At 42.8% G+C, this 24086-nt stretch overlaps 1 protein-coding gene across 1 annotated transcript; it reads right to left on the bottom strand.

Annotated features, from left to right (window-relative positions):
• Nucleotides 1-14373: 14373 nt before the first annotated feature.
• On the bottom strand, nucleotides 14374-19185 carry pim3 (Pim-3 proto-oncogene, serine/threonine kinase). The gene is made up of 6 exons (XM_029462259.1): nucleotides 18693-19185; nucleotides 18408-18517; nucleotides 18199-18249; nucleotides 17658-18021; nucleotides 16582-16758; nucleotides 14374-16178 (listed from the first exon to the last, which is right to left on the bottom strand). The coding sequence occupies exons 1-6, from the start codon at nucleotides 18778-18780 to the stop codon at nucleotides 15976-15978; spliced, it is 993 nt and encodes a 330-aa protein (XP_029318119.1). The 5' UTR covers nucleotides 18781-19185; the 3' UTR covers nucleotides 14374-15975.
• Between the last annotated feature and the right edge of the window lie 4901 nt (nucleotides 19186-24086).

Consider the following 24086-nt stretch of genomic DNA (forward strand, 5'->3'; position numbering starts at 1 on the left):
AATGACATCAAACATATAAAAAAGAACTAGAAGGGCACTCAGAGTGCACAGGCCTCCGCCAAGGCAAATGCCCGATCGAGTAAAGCAGAAAAAAGTGAAAATGATTTGTGTATCTGCCCGGTGATTCGGCTCCACTCCAACATTTAACGGGTTCTTCCTTGGCCTATGCTACACTCCTCCAACAAGTTTCATTAAAAATCAGGCCAGTAGTCTTTCCTTAATTCTGCTGACAAACAAACACAATTTGGGTAATGGCGCACATTTATACATTTTCCCAGGAGAAGGTTCAGCCACAACATGGTACAACACAGCATCATCAAACCAGCCAGAAAACATTAAATTGTTCATATTCAGTGTACAGCAACATTAATATGCACTGAAACTCTTCTCCGCTGAAAAACTATATCACTGGTTTTAATAAGTCACGCTTGAGTGCAGGGTTAGGGTCAGTCCTTTTCCCTCAAGCTTCTTGTGACCTGCGTTTGTACACTGGCCTACCATTGAACCCAAAGTCTGCTTGGTAAGCTCTCTTCCCAGCAGCCAGGCAGGCTGGGATTGGCTGACCTCACAGCATAGATACATTAATAGATACATTAATATATATATATATATATATATATATGTATATATATACACACATCTCTATAGGTCTGAAATTTATATAGCTTTCTAATAGTCCCAACCATCCCTCACATTTGTCCTTTCCGCTTCAGTACCCAGCACGATCCATGCTGTCACATCATGTGTTATCATCCTGCTGTGGAGGTTTTCTTTTAAAAGTTCATGTGACAAAGTATAAAACACAGCACGTGCATGCATGTGTGAGTACATGTAGAGGATGCGCGGGTAATGAAAAGGCCATGTGTGTTTGTGTGTGTGTGTGTGTGTGTGTGTGTGTGTGCGCTGGAAGCTGGTAAATAAATGTAGGAAAATGCAATAGGGAATGTTGGCACACTCCAGCATCTTGGAAAAATGCACACAAACACAAAATGTGCCTCTCCATGACATCATCAGGACGCTCCGTGTCTCTGGCTCGGACAGCTTTGCATACCAAAGTCACCGACGGTTGAGCAGGAACGACGTCACTCAGAGCCACACGACAAAGCAAATACTAAGAACTAAAAGCTGCTTCAGTCTTAATACGCTCTAATATGTGACGTGTGGCATACTAACCCTAACACCTTAACAAGTTCAAACAAATCCCTCAAGTGCCTTAAAGCCTCTTTAATAATAATAATTCTTCAATTATAATAAAATGTCTCTTTAATAACATACAAATGCCTGTTAGATAATAAGGAAGAAGGAGCGGATGCAGTAGGACATCCTGGTATTTTTGGCATACTGCATTTGACATACTGTGTATTGGGACCGGACATACTAAATCTGTTCCTTGCATACTAATATGTACGGTGATATGGGTATTGCAACGCAGGGCTGGTTATCATTAGGGAAGCATAAACTCTTGCACAAATAGTTCTAAAAATCTTCCCTGACACAGGTCACCTGGTGGAAAGGAGCTTTTATTTCTATATTCACTCCAGCTAGATTTCAGAATGCTAAAAAGCATCCTCATTCAGAAAGGTTAAGACAGCAAAGACTTCTCAGAGGGGAAAGCCTCTGGCTGACAATATCTGCGGAAATTAGGTCTGCATTAAATCGTGGAGGATCAGAAACCCCCGGCTGTGCAGTTCTCTACTTCTCTTAAGCCCTAAAGAAATGGCGTTGTCATACTCTGATTGGCCAAGAGGAGAAATACCAAGCTGCTCTCAATTCTTAATTAGGAGCCAACAGGTGATCTGTACAACCTCCACACACACAAATGTGACGTTCAGATTAAATTAATTGGGAAAAAACGGATGAAAGAAATCATGTTTACATTCATAAAAACATTGCTCCATAGCACTACTAGAGGTCAAACACCGCAGAGGATACCTTTAACAGTTAAATACAATTACAATCCTGAAAGAATGATTTCAGACAGAGGACAGTCTGTGCTTACAATCAGTCAATGTTAGGTGGAAAATCACTACAAAATTAAAAAAAGGACATAGAAAAAGGAAAGATATGTGCTTTAAATTGGAGATTCTCTAAACTTGTTTTAGCTTAAACAAAATCAAGCCACTGCTTTGACTCCTTTGAAGAGTTTCGACTTCTGGTTTCAGACCAAATGTCACAGAAATATAACCTGCACGATGCATCTCTGTCAACATAGATTTACATGTGCTGTGGATCAGAAAACTCCAAAAACAGATCCAACACAAAACCAGATGTGATGCTCGATATGCGTAACCTTTTGTATTCACAGACTATTGACAGCACATAGAAGGAATGCAAACATGTGCATGAATGAACCGACATCAGAACACGTTTTTGGGGAAAGTGGCATTTATATCAACCACACTTGCAGTAGTTTGGGTTTTATTATGAGTTTTAAATGCACACTTTTGCAGAGAGGAGAGTAGCTGATCTCAGTGATGCTGTCGTGCTGCTGGACTCTTAAGTCAGAAATCTAGCATGACAGTCAGTGGAGCAGAAACAATCCTCCGCTGAGCTTCACCACTCGCTTAAAGCACTCTTTTAGCCACTAAGCTAATGGACTGTTTGTTTCATCGTCTACCTAAAGAAAGTTCTGGGAGTGTCTACATCTCTGGCAGAATCATTGCTTGTTGAGTAATAAAGTGTCCTGGGACCTTTGCCATCTACCTGAACACCCACATCCGTCTCTCTCTCTCTGGTTGGCTTCCTGTGTTACTCTTTCTGTTCTTTTTTTTGCTCGCATTTGGCACAGAAGAGCAAGGTGGTTTGTAAGTTATTTTGAATTTATGTGCTCTCACTCGACCTCCAAACGGAATACAAGGATCACATGAAACAAGAAACCCATCCGAGGCTGTATTGATCCACTCACTGTGTACTGAAAATCTCCTGGAGTTAAGAGAACCCTCTCTAAAGAACCATTTTATGAAATACATACAAATTTGATTACGTGATTTGGACATAGAACACATCATTTGTGCATCAAAAGGGATTGTTCTATGTTGTTGGACTATACTTTCTGTGTCAAACATTGTTATGTGCCACATAACTTTCGAAAAATGGCAAGAAAGCAGAAAGAGGAAGAAAGTAGGCCGTAATCAGTGGCCAGACATATTTCCACTTTGCTGTTCATTTGACGCTGGATGTGACCTAATTCTGTTCGGCCAGCATCTGAGTTCCCTGCTGCAGGTTATACTGCATTGCACTGACTTGCTTTGTGTAACAATAAAGCGGTGCTACCCGCCTCAGCTTCCTGTGCTACTCTGGGCTGCAGTAAAAGAGCCTGTGGGAATTCGTGTTCGGCTGCAGCGGAGCCAGAGGAAGATCCACCGCTCAGCCCAGCTTTGTTTTCTTCCCTTTGCTTTATACGACAAACTTAAGCCCTCCCGATACCTTAACTCGTTCACACACACACATTTCTGATAACACGGCGGCACACTGTGGAGTGGCGGCACGCTTCCTCGCCTATAATAACATTTTCATTTGCTGTCCTAGCTTGGCCTCTCAGGTAAAATCTTTCATCGCACAGGATAAAATGCATTTAGTTTGATTCAAAATCATCTGTGGTGCTGGTGAAGCTTTCTAAAGTCTGAGAAGATAAAGACAAAAGACATTAAATATAGCCCGCATAGCTCTGAATCTCTCTCCCACAACTCTGATCTGTGCAGTGATTTAAATAGATCTGGTTCTGTGCCCATTGCAGGCATTTTCACTCCATCCAACACATCCATGACTCTCAGAACAACATATATGACTATTGGAGAGTACCAGCTCCAGGCCCACGTTATGCAAGTTAAAATAAATCATATTTCACACGAGTCTTCTGGATAAAAGTCTTGTGTTTGTTTGACCAATCCATCCAGCCAGACGTCCTGCCTACGAGGACTTTGTCGCTCTATACACTCTGTCACTTGACTTCCAATGCTCCCGTCATAATTACTACAGTCGCCAACTAACAATAAATGTAAATATAGGTTGTAATAACCAGCTGGCACAGACGACGTATATGGAACTGTTTCTGGTTTAGCCAAACAAGGGTTTAAAAGTCATGATATCATCAAGCATTTAAAAAAATAAATAATCATACATATAGTAGATTTGATTCAAGTTTTAAGTGACAAGATTCAAAATTCTAAATAAATGGTAAATATTACATTTCATGTATCATATATCATCCTACATACTACTGTACTGAGTGCGAACATTGTATGTACGGGCCTGTGTGTGTGTGTGTGTGTGTGTGTGTGTGTGTGTGTGTGTGTGTGTGTGTGTGTGTGTGTGTATGTGTGTGTGTATGTGTGTGTGTGTGTGCTGTACTTTTCCACGTGTCTTATGAGAGTAGAGTAGCACAGAGCGAGAGCCTTGTGGGAACAATAGTGGCTTATTATTGGGAATCCCTTGTTTCCCCTCGTTCAGAACTGGCTGTCCTAGTTGTAACATGATCACTGTGACAACCGTGGCCATCTCCGTGGTTACAGAGCTACAGGTAAACAAGGGGGAGGAGGAGAGGTGAAAAGGAGTCGATGAAAAGCAGGTAGATGAGGAAAGGGACCCCAAAGAGGAATAGAGGAGTCGGTTTGGAGCGACAGGTAAACAGGAAAGGATGTTATGCTCAGAGGGAAAAGGGAGCATAGAGTGGGAACAAAGAGATAACCCACAAGCAGAGAGGCGTCAGGTTAGCAGGATATAAACACACATCAGTCACCGTGTTCCAGAGCGCTTCCATGACGGCTGTTTTATTTAATAAGAGGAAGCAAGGCTGACATGCAAAAACGCTGAGTCACACCTTGAGCTTTGATGCTCAGGTGAACACACTCACCTTGAACAGAGCGGGAGGGACATGTTGATGGCAACAGAGATATTTTCAAAATGCTTCAACAAAACTTCTCAGATATTTATAACTCAATATCAAAAGCAATATTTAAACTTGGTCAATTACGGCATTGTCGAGATATTGACACTCTAATTCTAAAAGTATCTAGAAATATAACACATTTATGTTTCACAGTTATTCAGTGAATTACAGAGTTTTACATCAGTGGAATCAGTAAAGCCTTGGTTGTACTTTCCGACGGCCCCCGAGGGATTGCTTTTCATCATCAGAGGGTGTACGTGTTGGCTCCGTGCGGGCAATTACGTACCTCCAATTTGTTGTGCAACTACCCTACAAGTGGTAGCGTAGCAATGTACTGCGCATGGGTGGACTGCGTCCTCCAAGCGGACAGTATGAACAGCACTACTACGTGTCTGTGGTGTCCCCAGATGTCCGTGTACTTGTCTGATTTGGAATATAACTGAGGCTTTAGGGGCAGAGAGAGAGAGAGAGAGAGAGAGAGAGAGAGAGAGAGAGAGAGAGAGAGAGAGAGAGAGAGAGAGAGAGAGAGAGAGAGAGATCCCTGAAGCATAGACCAGCTGTGGAGTGGTAAATAAACCGTCTGGAAACATGGGCCTAACTGGATCATAAGCACACACTGCTACCATCAGTCTCCTCTTCCTACAATCCTACAGGAAGAGTGATACTTCTTTCCACTCTTATCACACCTTCTAAAATATATTTGATTTGAATAGTTATCACCACTTTAAACCCATACATCAACGCTCTTGTCCAAAATAGAATTTAATTTGTTTTGAATACGACAACTTGAGTTTAGAAGGCCGACCAACACACTTTGGCATTATAATAATATGATGCCTATGTGCCGGATCATGTTGTCAAGGGTTCAAACCCCAACAGTGCCCAGTTTGTATGTTTGCACAGTTTCCCACCATGTATTCTGGTTTTGGTATTTAGTATGGAGATTCTAAGTGACAAATAACTTGCATCCGATAGGGTCAGCGTGTCTCAACTTTCGTACAATCTACAATATTTGAAGCACACTGAACCCTTTAGTTATCTGAGGCCAGTGTCCCTAAACAAGGCATTGACTGGAGTTGGTTGGATTGGAGGACCAATCTCCACCGGAGTTGGAATAAATCACGTTAACATAATACTCCGACCAGAATCTTTGTGATTATGTGCGACTAGTTCCTCTCTAGAAACTGTGTACTACCAGTCAGACAGAAAGTGAATGTTTCTTCAGTCATTAAAACAACCTGTACTTGGTTATTAAAGGCGTCATCAAAAGCTCACTTTAATTTCTTAGCACGCTCACTCCTTAGAAAGCGAACGCCCATAATTCTCTCCTCTCTGTTCCCACTGATTCCCAGGGTCCTCCCAAAGCAGATATTCTCAGGCTGGACGAGCGGTGAAAGTGGAGCCCAGATGGTGCACCTACTGTATGTGGCTGAGCGAGAAGCCAGGAGGAGGGGCAGTGTTTTCCCCACACAGTGGTAGTTTTCTCTCCTCTGTGCAGCTCCCATACATTCCTGGTAGCATGAGGGGAGCCGAGCTCGACCCGAAGTGGTTGTTACATACCTGCGGCAAACACGCACCCTTTAATCATCGTCATGGAGGAGACGCGCCAGCTTTCGTGACAGTCCTGAAAGGGAGGCTAAATGCCCTGCCATTCTCACAGCTTGTAATCGAAGCCCTGCTTATGTAAACTGTGTCCGTCTACAACGTAATGATATTTACACAGTTGAAATAAAAAGGGAAGTAGATTTGTTTGTACTGCTCTGATATAACCCTTATTGTGTGCCGCTATTCTTTTTGTTTTCCTTTACATAGACAGTCTGGGGCCCAGAGGTGGGTCATGGAAGGAAAATGTCCGTAAGTCCTAACAAAAATGTAAGATCAACACGCTGCTCTTCTATTTCTGTAACCCATGAGGAGTGACACTCCGGGCGTCTTCCTCTAAGTCTCATTCTGTTCCCATCTCTTCCCACTCAGGTTAAACTTTCACTGTATTTGATTTTTGCTGCACGAATCAATATTTTTATTTGAACAATTATATGTAATGCGTAAGGGATCATTGATAATTAAATCAAATAACAAATGTATTTAACCAGGAAAGGCCTCATTGAGATTAAACATCTACCTTCACAAGAGCATCCAGGCCGCGACAGGAAGCAGCACGTTTAACAAAGTTTCAGACAAAATGTCAGATCACAGTATAATAAGACTCAAGTCATCACATCCTGGATCACACAGGGGCAATTAGCTCAGTCAAAGCATCAACAACCTGCAATCTATTTTTGAAAACACTTAAAGAGACCAGCTCCCAGAGACCCAAATCCATCAGCAACAAATTCCAATGTGCAGGAGCAGCATACCTAAAAGCCCTTTTTCCCCATTTCAAGACGGATATTGGGGGCAGATAGCAAGAGTAAGTCTTACAGAGCAGAGACAGTAGCTTCCAGCTTTTTTCAGATGGATACATTTGTCTAGATATGAAGGAAGCACGTCAAGAACTGCCTTATAAATAAGTCTACGGAAGGACAACGCATGGCTTCCAACATACAGGGAGCAATGGGTAGTGAGGGCGTTAAGATTGGTAATGCTCAATGCTCCATGGCATAGGTCTTCAACAGGAGGTCCGCAACCCCCAGGGGGTCCACGGAGGTACTGCAGAGGGCTCGCGAAATTGTTTGTCGATAAAGCAATTAAAAAAAAATTGCTTTATCTTTATTTTTGCTTTGCGCTTGCATTCACATTCCCTCCTCCTCTGTACTTCGCACGTACCTCACCCAGACCTCACCCAGACCTAACAGCACCCCCCTTCGCACGGACCTCTTCAAGCCTCTACAATATATACAGTAGGGAGTCCCTGCTCTACCAGTTTGGAGGTCCTTGGCCTGAAATACGTTGACCCCTGCTCCATGGTATACAATATAGAGTCAAAGCATTGACTATATAGCGACAAAGCATCAAACTAATTTTCTCTCGCAATATCTGTCCAAAAATATACAATTTTCCCAATTAAATCATGTATTTCCCTGACTCATGAACACTTACTCTACAGCACTCGCTACACAAAGAAAACATTCCTGAAAGTTTGACGACAGAACCTTTGAAATTCACTGCATGAGATTTCCTAAAATGTTTTTTAATTGTTATGCTGCTTTAGAGCTGTAAATAGAAGGTCCCACATTATACAAAATAATGACCAGAGCATCTTTAAAACGAGGCTCAGCAATGCTACATTGTAGTTTTCCACTTCTCTGGCTCCTTCCTGAACTTTGAAAGCCCTCGTGTCCTCAGAGCCCTGAGCTACGAAAAGTACACCAAGAGCAGCCGACACCAGAGATCCACAAAAGGAGCAAACAAATAATGCAGTCACTCATCCGTTTTTTACACTTCCACAGACATTGTATACAAGATCTGTGCTCTCTCCGGCAATTAACTTTTGATATCCGCAGGGGCCCACGTTTGCCTTAACTTCATGGGAATGCTTTCCGAGTTCCTGTAACAAAACCTGACTGAAGGAGTCCTGTAGCGCTCGACACCATGAGAACATTCAGTCGCTCACTCACTTCACCTGTTTATTATCAGGGCGCAGGTGGTTGGAGTTTATCCCACCATGCATCGTGCTAAAAGGAAACACTTTGGTCTGATCGCCATCCATCACTGGGCTCACCCTTCATTCTGTTGTAGTTGACCTGTACGTCTTTGGGTGGTGGGAGAGAAACCTGAGCACCAAGTGAGAAGTTTGAAAACCTTTCACAAAACAGACAGAGCCAAGACATTGGGAACATCTTGCTGTGTGTCCACAGTGTTAAACGCTGAGTCACTGTGCCTTCTTACTAGGACAACATATCAGTGTCACCGTGTGAAAACTTAGTGGCTCCCCTTTGAATGATTTTCATGTTTACTCAAGTATTTTCTCTTAGTCCATCAAAATTACCCAATTTTTAACTTTTTTAAACCCTCGCAGACTTCTTTAAATAAAAATAATCAAGTCCAGGTTCATCACAAATTAAATGTGTGGATCTACTACATCAGCAATGGCCGTGTTGAAGGTGCAAACTAAGAGAGCCGGATGATGGCGCTTGATGGTGGTTTAAGAGTGTCAAAGTAAGCGCGGCTGCAGCTGTAGTCCACAGTCATCAGATACATTATCTGGGAACAATGACTGTCTGTACAAAATGTCACGGCAATCCATCCAATAGTTGTTGATATTAAAACACAATATCCCCTGACATGACAGGGGCTTTGACGTTTGTTTATTACTTGCTTTTGAGTCCCTGACTTGAAGAAAGACCCGGTGTCACAATCTGGTTCACAGGTATTACTTCAGCATAGTTCAGTGTTTTCATAAAACTAAATTTGAAACGTGCAGAAAGAGCTTGTGCAATGGTTTCATATTACTGACCTCCGAAGGGAAAACTACAGAAATGCTGTTCAACAATACAGCAGTGTACTGCTTTCATCGTGAGAAAAGCTCATCGCACAAAATGTCAACATGATACTTTCATATCAAATCATCTGTTTAGTTATTTCCTTTTATGTCTCTCGTAACAACATATCTACGAGACACTAAGAATGAACAACCTCAAGCTGCTGTACGACAAGAAATGTTGTGTTTGGACTAATATTTGCCCAAAATACTCATAATGCAGGAGAACAAGATAACAGCCACGAGGCAATATGAACACAAGGTCAAAGATTCCTTTGATCACGTTTGAAGCTTGTGAAAAGACGATTAAGATCCCTATCTCTCTTTCTCTCCCTCTCTGCACACACACTCTCCCTCTTTCATCGCCTTTAATCGTTCTTCTCACCTTCCTCTCACCGTTTGTTTTTTTCCTCAACTTTGCCTTCCTGACCACTTTTCTGTCGCTCACACACACACTCATAATTACAGACACCTACTGAGATGTGCGCTTGTTGATGTTTGGGAGCTTGGCAACAGCAGCAAGCTCTGCAGCCCTGCTTCTATTTGACCTCAGGGATCTGTTTGTGTGCTTGTGTGTGTCTCTCGTGTCCTGGTACCACTGTGTGTGTGTGTGTGTTTGCCTGTCAAGATGTCTTTGTATGTTTCTTACAGCATGTTCCAACGAACTAGAACAATGAGTTCCTTCACGGTGCTCGGTGACAGCAGACTGTTTCTACTAGACGGGCAGCCAGGTACGTCTCTCTGGCTGTGGCACAGTGTTTCATGGACGCTGAGCCCGACCAGTGGAAAGTCCCTGTGGAGGCTCTGCTCTGGGTAACAGAGAGGCGGCCTCCAGAGTGGGCAGTCAGGCATCCTGCAGTTACACAACACAAACATACATACATACATACATAACCATGGAACAAAATCCGACTGCACGGTGGATTTGTGGATAGTGGAAGTTCGATGTCCCACACCCAGCATGGATTATCTGCAGGGAAAACTGTCCAATTTATTAATGCTGCCAAATCCTGCTTCTTTAGCCGGTCAAGATGTGAAATACAGGAACTAAATGAAAACAGAGTCTGTGCATGATGAATGTGTTTTGTTTTTTTACCTTTAAAAACCTAAATTGTAAGCTAATCATTTTACAATGTACAAAACACATGCATTTAACCAACTAGTATACAAATCTGCAAAGGAACTGCTGATTTCTTTTTTGCTCTAAAGGTCCAATAGACTGACCAGGTGAGTCCATGGAGCTGACATGTACAGATCTGTTTGTATGCTGATATATAGGAGCATCTGAGGAGATCACATACATAGAAGAAGAACCACAGGATCTATTTGTTACCTTCAGTGTATTCTACAGAGCTTGCACAGACTCGAGCACAGAGACATCCAGAACTACAATATGCGCTCATACATACGCATGCACGTACATGCACACATTACACAGCATGGACTTATGCAAACTCATCGCATTCAAATGACCAAGTCCGTATTCAAAGGGTCAGTTGCATGGACACACACAGAGATAAGTAGTGTGAAATGTAGTAGCCTATCACTGGTGGTGTGATCTCTTTTCTTTTCCTTGTCTTGGTGCCGTCGCTGCCGCCTGTGCCGCCTGTGTGGGTGCCACCCACCCACCCATCTGTGCCCATCGGAGGCCCCCGGGCCCAGAGTCCATCTGGCATCATCCTCTGTGTCTGTCGAGTTGTCAACTCTAACGGCCACCACCGACAGCCTCAACGTGCCAGCGCTGTTATTCAGAGAATACAGAGAGAGAAGCTCTGAACACAGTGTACTCCACTTCAACTGAAGTGTATACATTACAAATATACATACACTAGAATGTTATTCATGACTACGCTGCTCCCCCTCCCTCCGTGCTTGAAAAGACAGTTTCAAAATACCCCCAACAGAATTCTTAGATTTTACACAAAGATTCTTTCTTTACACCTCCAACTCGCCACCTCACCAGAACTGTCTCGCACCCCTGATGCTTGTTTCACAGTTCCACATTTTCATTTTGCATAATTACACAGTGGCTCAATGTAAGTTATGGGAAAAGTTTGACAATTTGGGAAAATGCACTTGCAAATGCAAAACCTCCCCTCGGTGACTTCACAGAGGTTTGTACAGATGTTAGCGGTCACGGTTCTTTGCAATGGAAACGGTAGGTTACGCATAAAAATGTCCGCTGCTCTGACAGTCCTGCGATATTGATTGTACTTTCTTCTACTTCTATGGTCTGTAAGTTAAATATGAAGCTAGAGCCAGCGATTAGATTAGCTAAGGCTCTGGAAACAAGTAGCCTTGCATGAAATAAACAAATAACAATATGACGTGTTCATTATTGAGCTTTAGATATACTGATAGGTGGGTTCTACGTTCGACCCCCCCTACCTTCAATCTTTAAACTTCATACTTAGCATGCATTAGCTCATAGGTCTTAAACAGGGGGTCCGCAGATGTACTGCAGGGGGGTCGCAAAATTGTTTGTAGATAAAGCAATAAAAAAAAAGATATATATTTTTTCTTTATTACAATATTTTTGTTTTTGCTTTGCGTATTCACATTCCCTCCTCCGCTGTACTTCGCGACACACACCTACAGTCAGAGACAGAGTGGAGGAAAGGAGAAGGGTGAACTAAAATAAATTTGCGGCCCCCGTCGCACGGACCTCTTCAAGGCCTCTTCTGTACAATATATACAGTAGGGGGTCCCTGCACCACGCAACACCAGTTCACACCAGGTCCTTGAACTGAGAAACGTTGAAGACCCCTGCATTAGATAATCCTTTAAAGGTTAGCATTTGCTACACAGCTGTGAGAGCAGACAACAGCGTTAGGATAAATACTGTAAGCGTATCAGTGCTAAAGAAGCATTACACACAAAGCATCAAACAAGTCAAAGCATTGCAACAAAGTAACCAGTGGGGGGGAAATAATAAAGATAATAAAAACACAATTTCAAGTAAAGGTGTTTTTCCTTAAATGTTCTGGACACAAATGGTTCTCAGTCCTTTGTTCCCTTAACACGTGGGTTTACAATTTGATCTTGTATCTGCTCGCTGCAGAGCAGTGGGATCTTCATGGAGTTGAACTAAGTGTCAGTGATGGATGATATTAACCAGCCTGTGGGATCTGACTTCATCTGAAGGAGACAACAGTGTGGCATGTGCCCCGCTACATTTAATGAGGATTTCACGGTGAGAGTGGATGAGTCCCCGCTATAGTCTTTAGTCTGAGCAGAAGGGATTCTGATGAAGACAAGTTGCTTTTCATTTGCATGTCAAAGAGCCTGGAGACACAAAGACAATAGAGCATTACCAGGGACGCATATAGAAACACAGCTGTCAACGTATTGAGTCTGACACCAGCAGCCATTTATAGCTCTTTGTTTTATTACAGGGTGACACAGGGGTGCGTGTAAGGAATTACGTTTTAGATTGATTGAAAGAGGAGCCTACAGCTATTCCCCCGTTCCCTCACTAGAGCTGTCATCCTGGTTCAATCCGCGCCACGCGACGAATTGACGTTTTTTTTACGATTGGGTGTAAAAACAGACTGTTTCCGGTCCCTATGCTAAGCTAAGCTAAGCTAAGCTAAGCTAAGTAGCTGCTGGCTCTAGCTACATATTTACTCTACAGTATCAATCTTCTAATGGCACTTCTGACAAAAAAGGAAATACTGCTCAGCTCTCAATTTACATTCAAATACATACATGTTGTAAGAGATGGCATGCATTTTTGTCTCAAGTAAAGTTGGAATAAAGCAATATTTTTATAGTCAGTCTCAACGTGTCTGTGCCATACGTATATCATGATGAATATTTCAAAGGGCAATTAAGAAAATGAAGTCGACTCCTTTTTCCCAAGCACATAAATCAATCTCTTCATCGTGAATTTGATCCCTGAGAAGATTTAAGGACCAGTTGTCTTATGAAGTTCCCATATGTCTCCACTCTGGAGGAATTGGAAGCAGCCAGTAAAGAACATTTTGACATGTGTATATATCTGTAAGTGTCTGGATGAGCTATCGATACACTTTTTTTTGGAACAGGGTAACAGATTTATAATGACGTTTGCAATGACATTGTTATTTGAGCTGTCCCTTGTTTTCTGCTGTGGGAGTTATTTTGTGTTTTTCTTATAATGTGGTGTTTTTGTATTTCAGGGTTGGTTTCGTTTTTTACGTTTAATGTCGGGTACCTCGTTGTGTTTTCTTTGTCTAATAACATATTTGGGACCATGTTGTAAATGAGTGATTTTACATGTTATGCTTTGGATGTTTTTTGTTTCTTTGATAAATCCTTAAATCAAATCAATCAATCGTAAAGTATAGAAAAAAGTTTAGATTTTTAACGTCCCAAAAAAATCAGTTTATGTCAGTCTGCCTGTCTATCTTGCAAAAATAAAAGAGGCTTTACAGAAGGACTAATAAGCTATTGTTTCAACTATAATCAGTGGACAAGTATTACAGGTGAAAGCTAACTGCACTGACTCACCAGAGGGGGCAGCACCTCCCCAGAATAAGCCCCTCCCCTGGTCACCCTTCATCAACACTGTACACACATGCAGACACATGATGCCATCATTACTCATACCTTCCTGCATCCAATAACAGACACATGTTATTGAACTGTCGGTAGGCAAGCAAGAGGCTTAAAATAAAAAAGCAATTGGTTATATTTTAGAGGCTGCATGTGTGTGTAAGAGTGTGTGTGATGATCCAGAACGTCCCCAATCTCTCTTTCCCTCCCTCTCTGCCAGCCTCCCTCCCCTCCCGAGACACATCTGTTTCTGATTAGCCCTGTGGTTGTTGCAGGTTGTCATCCAGCTAACGGCTCCTGTGATGTTTCTCCTCAGTCGTGTCACGTGTCACATGTTATTATTACCATAAACAGTGTAAATGAACCATGCGCTATATTGGACACGCCGACCAGCCTCCCGAGGGAGTGCTGTCGAGTAGATGAAGACAATTGGTTGCCTCCATAATATGTATCGATTTAAAAATATGTTGTGGATTGAGATACATGTAGCGATAACACCATGTTCAAAATGATCAAGACACAAGACTTATTTCTGTACATAAAAATGGGAGTTTAATTGAAACTTTTGTATCAAAAAATAGCAATATCCATCCTTCACAGCCACAAGTCACACAGCGAAACTGAAAATATGAGGCTATGTGACAACTACGAAAGCTGTTCCACCCGTTGTTTAGCTTTCCATAGAACTCAAAGTTAATCTTGACAGCACAGAAACCAGATGGATTTATCTGGTAATTAGCCATTCAACATTACCAACAGACTTTTCTTTTTAAAGTCGTTAAATAACATTCAAATGCTCTTTTCAAATTTAAGTAAACTCGTTTTATTCTGCTTTACATCGACAACTGCTTCAGTGCATCCTCCACATCTAAAACAAAAAACACAATAAAAGAAAAACAATGTCGAAATGTAAAAATAAGTTATAGGAATGCAAAACAAGGGCAAAGTAGGATATGCAAAATTTAGAAGGGCTTTTAAGCATAGACAATAAATAAATAAATAGCCACAGAGTGTGGAATGTCTACATGTTTACAAATAAATTAAATGCAAACAGGGAGGAAAAAAATGAACACGAGAAAAGAAAAAAAAACACGCTGTACAATATTTGTTAAAAAAACACAACACATCATTGAGTCCATGAATATTGCATTGATTGTGCATTTCACTCCCCAAACCCTGAGGGAGACCAGGGGCGGGGGCCATGTAGTGTTAAGCAGTGAGATGGCGGGAGGCAAAAAGAAAAGTCAAGAGGGCCGTACACCCCGCAACAGGCTTGGGGGGAGGGGGAGAGAAAAGGTGGGGGGGGGGGGGGGAGGTGTGTGTGTTGACATTTTGTAGACATTCAGAAAAGACAGGATCCAGTTTCCAAACACCTGTTCAGGCTATAGAGTGAGTGAGCAGCGTTAAAGAGAGCGACACAGAGTTGAGTCGAGTGTTTTTCAAGTATTCCATTGTCAGGAAGAAACCCCCCGCTCTTTCTCTCCAATCTAATGCTATCTTAGCCTCTTGGCTGGGAGCTGGTTGGCTTACAGTGATGGGCAGGAGGGGGAAAAACACACAGCCTAACCACCCCCCTTCCATCGCAGCACAGGCAACTTAGCCACCAGACCATGGGCAAATCTAAAAAGTTGTTGACGAAAGCCCCCCCCCCCTCCAGAAAAGCAGCTTTCCAAAAAAAGGCACTACAAAATCAAAATTAAAACATTTAAATAAAAAGGTTTTTCTCCAAGCTCTATGAGAGCAGCCATGTCTGAATAGGAGGGCCTTGCCAGCTGCATATACCTAGTAACAAAACGAGAAAAATAAAGTTAAAAGGGAGGGGAAAATAAATAGCGCTGGTAAGACCGCTCAAACAGAAAAATGTTCCCTATTAGGAAACTAGTATAATCCCCCCCAATAAAAAGGGGGTGGGGAAAAATAAGATTAGGAAGAACAAATAGTAATAAATTAGAAATTCCCTACAAAAGAGGAAAATTAAAGTACATTTTTCTTGCCGGACCAGCTGAGTCATGCGCCCAGCCGCTGATGGGCCAGTTGGGCTACAGGCTGCCGGCCTTGAGTCTATATCATCACCCCTCCATCCAAACCCCTTCTTTCCCCAGAAAGTCTTTTCAGTCCATCACAGCCACCCTCAGAGGCTCTCCTTGCTCGAACTTGTGCTTGACGAAGAGTCTGTGTCGATGGTCCTGAGGCGGATCTCGCCGGCGACCGGCTCCTCTTGTGACTTGGGTGACTCTGTTGTCTCTCTCATCCAGGGGTGGTCGCAAATCTGCTCCAGAGTGGGCCGGTCTGAAGGCCGCAGGGCCAGGCACCATTTGATCATCTGCTGGCACTCTGAAGGAGGAGAAAGAAACAATGATGAGGATACGAGGCTCTGATCCAGGTGGGGTTTGTTCTGTACTGTATGTGGCTGCACTGCATATGACTCAGTTTGCATGGATCAACTACATCCAAGTGTGTAGGCAGCACAGACAGCACCCATCCTTTATAGAGTTGCCTCACTAAAAAGGTACCCAGGGCTGTTCATCAAAGTGCACAAATGGTCAATCATAACCGCTAAAATATCAATTTTGAATCATAAATATGTCTACTGGCATTATTCTATTATCATTGTGAGGTATTGCTTGGATGTAAATGGATCCAAAATATAGTCAAACAAGGATGTGGATTTTGTGTTATACCCCTCAGCGTGGCTAGGGGGCAACAGAGTCAACGTGTGTTGTTGTGGTTGACTTACCAGCTGAAACCCTTCTCCTGAAGTACAGTCTCCCTCTGAGGATCTCCTCATCCTGCTCAAAGGGAATGTCTCCACACACCATGTCGTACAGCAGCACGCCTAGCGACCACACCGTCGCAGAGCGACCATGGTATCTGTGGAAGCGGATCCACTCCGGTGGGCTGTACACTCTCGTGCCTATAAAAAAGGGGAAAGAGAAAAGTGGGGAGGTGAGTGATGAGTGTGCATGTGGTGAAATCTAATATCAAGCAGTTAAAAAAAAAAAAAAAAAAGGTACTTTGTATGGGTTTATGCAACACTATACAAATATTGAGGGCCTCAGAACATGGGAACAGCAGAGTGACGGATATAAAAATATAATTAAAAATAATGCCTCGCTGTCTAAAATGGCTGAGTCATAGTAGAAATGCTTTCCATCTTCCTTTAGCCACAAACTGGGTGACCTGCCTGCGTATACTCCCCCTCTCCCTCCCTCCTTCCTTTCTTTCCCTCCCCCTCCCTCCCTCTTGGAAGGAGGAACTTGGATACCAAACAAAAAAAGGCAATGTGAGCCCATCACGTGAACCACCGACTCGGGTTTCACAACAAACAGATGTTACGTGGCGCTGACCTAATACCCCCACACACACACACACACACACTGTTACTCAAACTTTACTAACAAAATAACAACCGGGGAAATAAAAAACACACTCCCATCTCATAACGAGGATGAATCAGGAAATATTTTTTAAAAAACGAGAAAAAAAACACGGCCACCAATAGCATTAATAAACTGTGAGTCATATCTGTGCATCCATAACATGTGCGTCACACACCCCGCTTATAAACACTGGCCGCATCGATTTACTTCCGTAATAATGATAAGACACTAGGCAAGGAAAACCCTCTACCAAAAAAAGACCACTGCGTCACAGCCCTCGTGAACGCCTCCATATCTGAATATAGCTCAGCGAAGCATCAAGGGCAAATACAACCGCACGGATACGTCTTCATAACAACACATTACACATGCAGCATTGTAACAGCTTATCATATAAATTAATGTGATTGGAGAGGTGGTGGCGCCTGCTTACCATCGAAATCGGTGTAGACTGTGTCCTTGAGAATCGCCCCTGAGCCAAAGTCAATAAGCTTGAGCTCCCCGGTGCGTAGATCCACAAGCAGGTTTTCATCTTTGATGTCTCTGTGTACTACACCGCAGCTGTAGCAGTGTTTCACCGCCTCCAAAACCTGGCGGAAAAAGCCCCGAGCAGTGTCCTCGTCCAGGGCACCTTTTTCGGTGATGAAGTCGAAAAGGTCCTTGACGAGCTCCGGCCTCTCCATAACGATCAGCCAGCCGTCGGCTCGCTCGTAATAGTCCAGCAATTTGATAACTCCGCGAAACGACGAGCTGACCTTCTTGAGCAGCAGGATCTCCAAAGGCACCATAGCCCCGTTCTGAAACGAATACAATGAGAATTTATTAAATACAGTGAAATAATAATAATAATAATAATCAGCCATTATCTCTTTACCATCACAACCCCCCCCCCCCCCCTCCACCCAGGAGCAGGCGGGGGGGGGGACCAAAACAAACCACACACACACTCACTCAGATCGGGGTTGACTACTTACAATTGTGCCCCACTCGGTCACCCGCTCCTTTGCAACATGTTTCACAGCAACCTGAAAAAACACAATAAAGAAACATCGTAAGCACATGCTTTACACAGTATGGGGGAAACCGCATTGTATTCGCTGGTGGCAATGTACGGACACCAATGCTTCCATGGCGGCACATGGAAGATCAAAACATAGATCCCGATCCCCTTTCTTTTCCTTACCGGTGCGCCATCAGAGATCCGGCTGCCGGCGTACACGGTTCCAAAACCTCCGCTTCCCAGCACAGATCCCACTTGGTAAACCTTTTCGAAAGACTCCTTTTCCACTTTAACTGCAAGGAAAAGTGAAGAATGTTAATGTAAGTGCAACATTTCCACAACAAACCGCCGCTTCGCGAGCCCGGTCAGCAGTCGTAGTAACGTAAATATACGTTTCTCCAACCACTTCTCGGTTGTTATATCAAATACAGGTGTTGGAAAAAGTAACGTTCAGTAATGGTAACGTACCTGGCTGAAGCTGTATTTTCACTGGTAGATGGTCCATACTTGAAGGATTGCAAATATGCGAAAATGAACCAAACTTTGACAACAACATATTCACACTGAAAAGCCGGCGTAGAAGATTCCTATTCACCCGTCGAGAGTCAGAAAAAGCAATAAAGTCAGGAGATAAGTGGATTCAGGAGCAGTAGAAATGATGGTGTGGACCGTTTTGGTTTCAAGCGAATAGTATATCCAGCAGTGCACCAACACCGCCGCACCGCGCCCGACAAAGTCGACTCACGACCGTGAAGTCGTACACGGTTTCCCAAAAAGAGGCATGAAATCTGAATTTTGTGTCTCGACTCAAGCAAAACAAACGAAAACAGTCCACTTAAGTGATAAAAACCCGGACACTCCGATGTGCAGAGTAGCCGTAGCGACAGTAGAGTGCGTTTAAAGGTCCTCCGCAGTGTGTTGATATCCTGAAGAGTGGCTGCTGTCTGAGCTTTGGCGCGGTCTCCCAGAGCCAATATTTTGTATGATGGTGATATCCCTCCGCCACCAATACAAGTCGACACGTTCGTTTAATTCCAGCGCAAATTCGCCACTTTTCGCAAGACACACATTGACATAAAATCACTGGGTATGTATTGTCATTTCATCATACTTTTATTCGAAAATATTATCGAAATAATCTTTTTATTTTTTATTTTTTACCACGCACTACTTTCTCATAGTACGAGACGCCCAAGAATCTCTTGTCTGGAACGCTTTGCGCTGTGTTCACTATCGACTCGGAGGCTGCAACCAATTGGATTCCGTATATAAATACCGTGTTTCGTATCTGGACCAATCCAGGAAAAGTTATTATAATAAAGCAGGCATTTGAGCGCACGTGGCGGCAATTCTGAGTCGCCCACTCCCCTCCCTTTTCACCCGCAGCTCTGCAGTGAGAGACAGTCAGAGAGTTTGTTTAGAGGGGGACATTCTGTCTGTGGTGTAATTCACCACAAACTACTGATTGCACCCTCTTCGCTGTTATGAAGTGTGTATGTTATTTGTTTACCTTTTGTAACCTTAAATACTGCCCTCAAAGAATTCCCAACAGTCCCAAAATGAGCTGTTTGACTGCTATTATTGTCATACAATTGAGACCAATAATTATTTAAAGATCTAAAAGAAAAGACAGTTAATTATATATTTTAGTTTAACCTTTACTTTGAGATTAAAAATCCCCCTTTCAGGTGTTTTAGCCAAGAGAGGCAGCAATAACAAAAGGTTACAGACAAGCAACACACGGAAAAAGACACAAAACATACTAAAATCAGACGTAAAAATAAATAGTTTATAAAATTATTAATAAAATGTATTAGAGGCTACAATTAATCTAAATATTGTTTCCTAGAAACCGTCTATATGGCACATCAAAACAACCCAGGAGCGGTCTAAAAGAAGAAATGGCTAAATAAGACCTAAGACAAAAGTTATTGAAGATTGGCCAAGGATGTTTGCAATAAGCTACATTACACAGAGGTAGTATTTGCATGATGATACAACAGAAAATAAAGTCATGCACTGACATATCTATGAAAACAAAATAGCAAATGAAAAGTCAATCAGATGGCCAATGTTTGTGAAGTCAGCTGATCCATTTCAGAAGGTAAACTCCCCAGTTTTACTGTTACACACCCTACATGACCTTGGCTCTCTGTGAACTCTCCACTCTGTATCTTCTGCTACCTCTGATAACCTGCGTGTGTATGCGTGTATGCGTGTGTATGCACCCACTAACCAAACAAAAGCATCAGAGAGTTCCAGGGAACCTTATCTCACGAAAGGCCTGCCGACTGCAAAGTTATGTAAATGTCCACATTTTCAGGCTGCAGGCGAGAGCAGAGTAACAGCATGTGAGCTAACCTGCAGTGATGCTCTGAATTCACGGTATGATAATTTACACTGATTCATGTTTCTAGTGATCTGTCACTCAAACATGTTGGGAAAATACATGCTGTCAACACATTTTTGTCTTTTTCTCAGCATATCGACATCATATTGATACATTGCAGATATTTATACGGCGTATAAAGCTTTGTGTTGCCATAAAGAAAAATGTGTTAATAGGACACATACATTTACTCAGACATTTGCATTTTAAGGATATACTGCTATGTACATGCCGATTGCGTGGGGGAATATAAAAGAACCTCATGGATTGATTAGATTTATCTGATAAATCATTTGCATACGCAGCAAAGAGTTCAATGGTTTATTGTATTTAACTTCAAATACAATGTGTTCAACCCTCCACCACTGTGAGCAGCAACCTATTCTGTGCAGAAACCTTCCACCTCTTCTACATGATCATTCATGTCTGTATTTATAGAGGCACTGTGGCTCCAAGGCATACAGTTGTTATTAGCAATCACTTGTAATACTTTAGCTCTTCGCTTTTTTAATGTTCTTTTAATCCAAAATTCTTTTAAAAGCCAAATTGACTGCACCTTAATGTGAAGCGTCCTTCAACAGTTAGAACATATCAATTCAGATGAATTGGAAATAGTAAATTGCTTGCTAGTTATCAGCTTGAATGAGTTTTTATTTCTATGGCTCTAACCCAAAACTGGTCTCTCCTCATTTGCACTTCTGTGTCACTTCACAGGAAGTCACAGGTGAGGAGAGCTCTCTGTATCGCAGAGAAATGTATGAAAACGTGTGTATACTTTCCATTCTCCACCTGTAAGCAGCATATCATATATAATATAATACAATAATATGCCGGTCAGGACAGCCCTCAGTATGGCATGTCCTTCATGCAAGAGTGCAAGCGGCTGTGGATTGGACAGGGCGAGGGTGTAGCGGCTGGAATGATATCAAGTGTCAGCCCTGTGATAAATTGGTGCCCTGTCCAAGGTGTTTACTGCCTTCCACCCAGAAGGTGCTAGGACATGTTATAGCAATCACATGATCCTGGATATGAAAAAGATACTATGGATGGATAAAAATAATAATCATCCTCTTTCACACACAAGCCCCTCACATGGCCCCTTTCTGACAAAGCACTTTACCTACACAAACTAAATGGCGCAATTAAGCACACATGGATCCCAAAGTATCCGAAGTATTCCCAATTGTAATCCTACTGTATTTCTCTCTTGGTGGTGTAAACCAGTTGAGCAGCAAGTGAGGCAGTTGGCCAACCAGGCGTGCTGACAGCACTAGCACAAGCTGTTTCGCCGTGGCTTCGTGTGAACGTGTGCTATGCATTTGTGCACAGCTCTCGTGGGAAATCATCACCAGGGCTTTTATTTATGTTCACCAATCCTTTGGATTTGGATCCGTGGATGTAGAGGAAACGACAAAGGGAGGGAGCAAAAGAAAAATGGCTTGCGGCTCACTGATGAGCTGTCACTGTCCTCCCGGCTCTTTCTCTCTTCTTATTCTTCATTTTGGTCCCTGTCTCTCTTCTTCTCCGCGTGCCTGGGATGCCTCCCATTTTCCTTTGCTCTAATTACTGCCTTAGTAAACTGTGTCAGCGAGCCGAAATAGTTTTGATGAGGGGTCCGGCTGCGCTTGCATCTGTAATTTGATGGGTTTCATTGGGGACACATAAAACCAGACACACCAGAGGGTACGTGACCACATCAGAGCCTCGGATCACCCAAAGTTATTTTTAGCCCCATCACGCTAGTCCGGTGGCAGCCACATCATTTTGGTAAGCCGCCGATTGAAATCGATCCAGCTTGGTTGAGCTGGTGCTCTCTGCCAGGGGAATCTGAGGGCTGGAGTTTGTCATGCGTCGGGCTGGGGTTAGATTCCTCAACATGTGTGCAGAATGTACATGTATTATGTTCTCTGCTGGCATGTTGACAGTAGCTGTGTCCTCAGGGCTGTGGCCTTAAAGATTACCTTGTAAAAAACTGTAGATTATCTAGAATTTCATACAAAGATTACATTACATTACAAAAAGTGAATGAATACTTAGGCTAGGAACCCTGTTCACGACAGGTCATGGCATGCGTGCTCCATGCAGGTCAGGCTGCTGTATGGATTACTGTCTGGACTCAACATTATGCAACACTGTCAGGCCATAGTCAGCCTCGTAATCTGGTACAATGCATAACTCTTTATACACATTCCTTCACACCTTCGCTTTCACACTTCTGTACTGTATGTTTTTCCTGACAATTTATAAAGGATAATCTCCGCCTGCTAATGTTCAAGATGAATATTTACCTTCGATGTACTCCACTGTTAACACAGGAAGTGATAGCCCAGGGTCATGCTCGAGTGCACGCGGAAGCCAAGAAGTCAAAGGAGGACAAATCCAGTAATGAAACATGGTGGTATTTATGTGTATGACGTTTATAATCGTGAAATGTATTTGTTTATTATTCTTAATGTTACATAAACAGCACGTGTGGCAGCTCATTGAAGCCTTAATTGACACTGTGTCTGACATTAAAGCCTATAGCTTCCAGCACACACACACACACACACACACTCACACACACACACACACACACACACACACACACACACACACACACACACACACACTCTGTTCTGCTACCAAGCTCATTTTATACTCGTGCTTTTAATCATGATAACATCAATATTAGCCGGGCTCATTGGTATCTGAGCTCTCTATCTTCTGTGTGCACATGGTCGGTGTGTATGTGCACATGGTCAGAGTGTATGTGCACATGGTCAGTGTGTATGTGCCGATGCAAGTGTTTACATAAATACTGCAGGAGGGGACAGAACAGGCCGCAGGGCTAGTGTAGGAAATTTCATAAACAAACACAGATCCCGTTTGATCATTAGGATCGCAACAAGCTTTTATAGTTCAGGTTTGGGGTTTGGGTTGGCCTTTGAGGATACCATGTAAAAAAAGGCTGGCAAGCTGCCCAACTCCAAATGGAGGTAGTAAAACATTTTGCAGTAGAAAAGATTAGCACAGTTTTAATGGAAAAATGCAAAAACACGTGCTCTGTTTTCACTGCCTTCCCTCTAACGGGGGGTCTCCTTAGGCGGCCATATGGTTGCAATTTAATTCAAAGTGACATTGCAAAGTTGACTTATCAGTTGATATAAACTGTTTACATTCCGAATGGAGTTTTCACCTCTAATCCTTATTAAGAGATTGCTATTTACTAGTCAGTAATCACTTTCCAAGTCTATTGCTCAAACTGTTTTAGAAATCCTCCCCCCAAGCAGCTGCGTTGGTAGTTAATCCTCAGCGACATAGCTGCCTGATATACAGTCCTCGTACTGTATACATGAAAGTTTCAGCTAAGTGCTCCACTTCCCTCCAGCGACTTGATCCATTTAACTGCCCATCCCTGTCTTAAGAGGATACTGAGACCAAAGCCTTAAATCCCCCAGGCCCACGACCCCGGGAGGGGAGGGCGGCAGGGT

Source organism: Cottoperca gobio, chromosome 23 (assembly GCF_900634415.1).
Source record: "Cottoperca gobio chromosome 23, fCotGob3.1, whole genome shotgun sequence".
Lineage (NCBI taxonomy): Eukaryota > Metazoa > Chordata > Actinopteri > Perciformes > Bovichtidae > Cottoperca > Cottoperca gobio.

Excerpts from the sequence above, each read along its gene's own strand:
- pim3 (XM_029462259.1), bottom strand. The coding sequence starts at position 18,780 with ATGTTGTTGTCAAAGTTTGGTTCATTTTCGCATATTTGCAATCCTTCA. Across the intron at positions 18,518-18,692 it reads GAAAATACAGCTTCAGCCAG|TTAAAGTGGAAAAGGAGTCT; the intron begins GTACGTTACCAT and ends TTTTCCTTGCAG. Across the intron at positions 18,250-18,407 it reads GGATCTCTGATGGCGCACCG|GTTGCTGTGAAACATGTTGC; the intron begins GTAAGGAAAAGA and ends GTGTTTTTTCAG.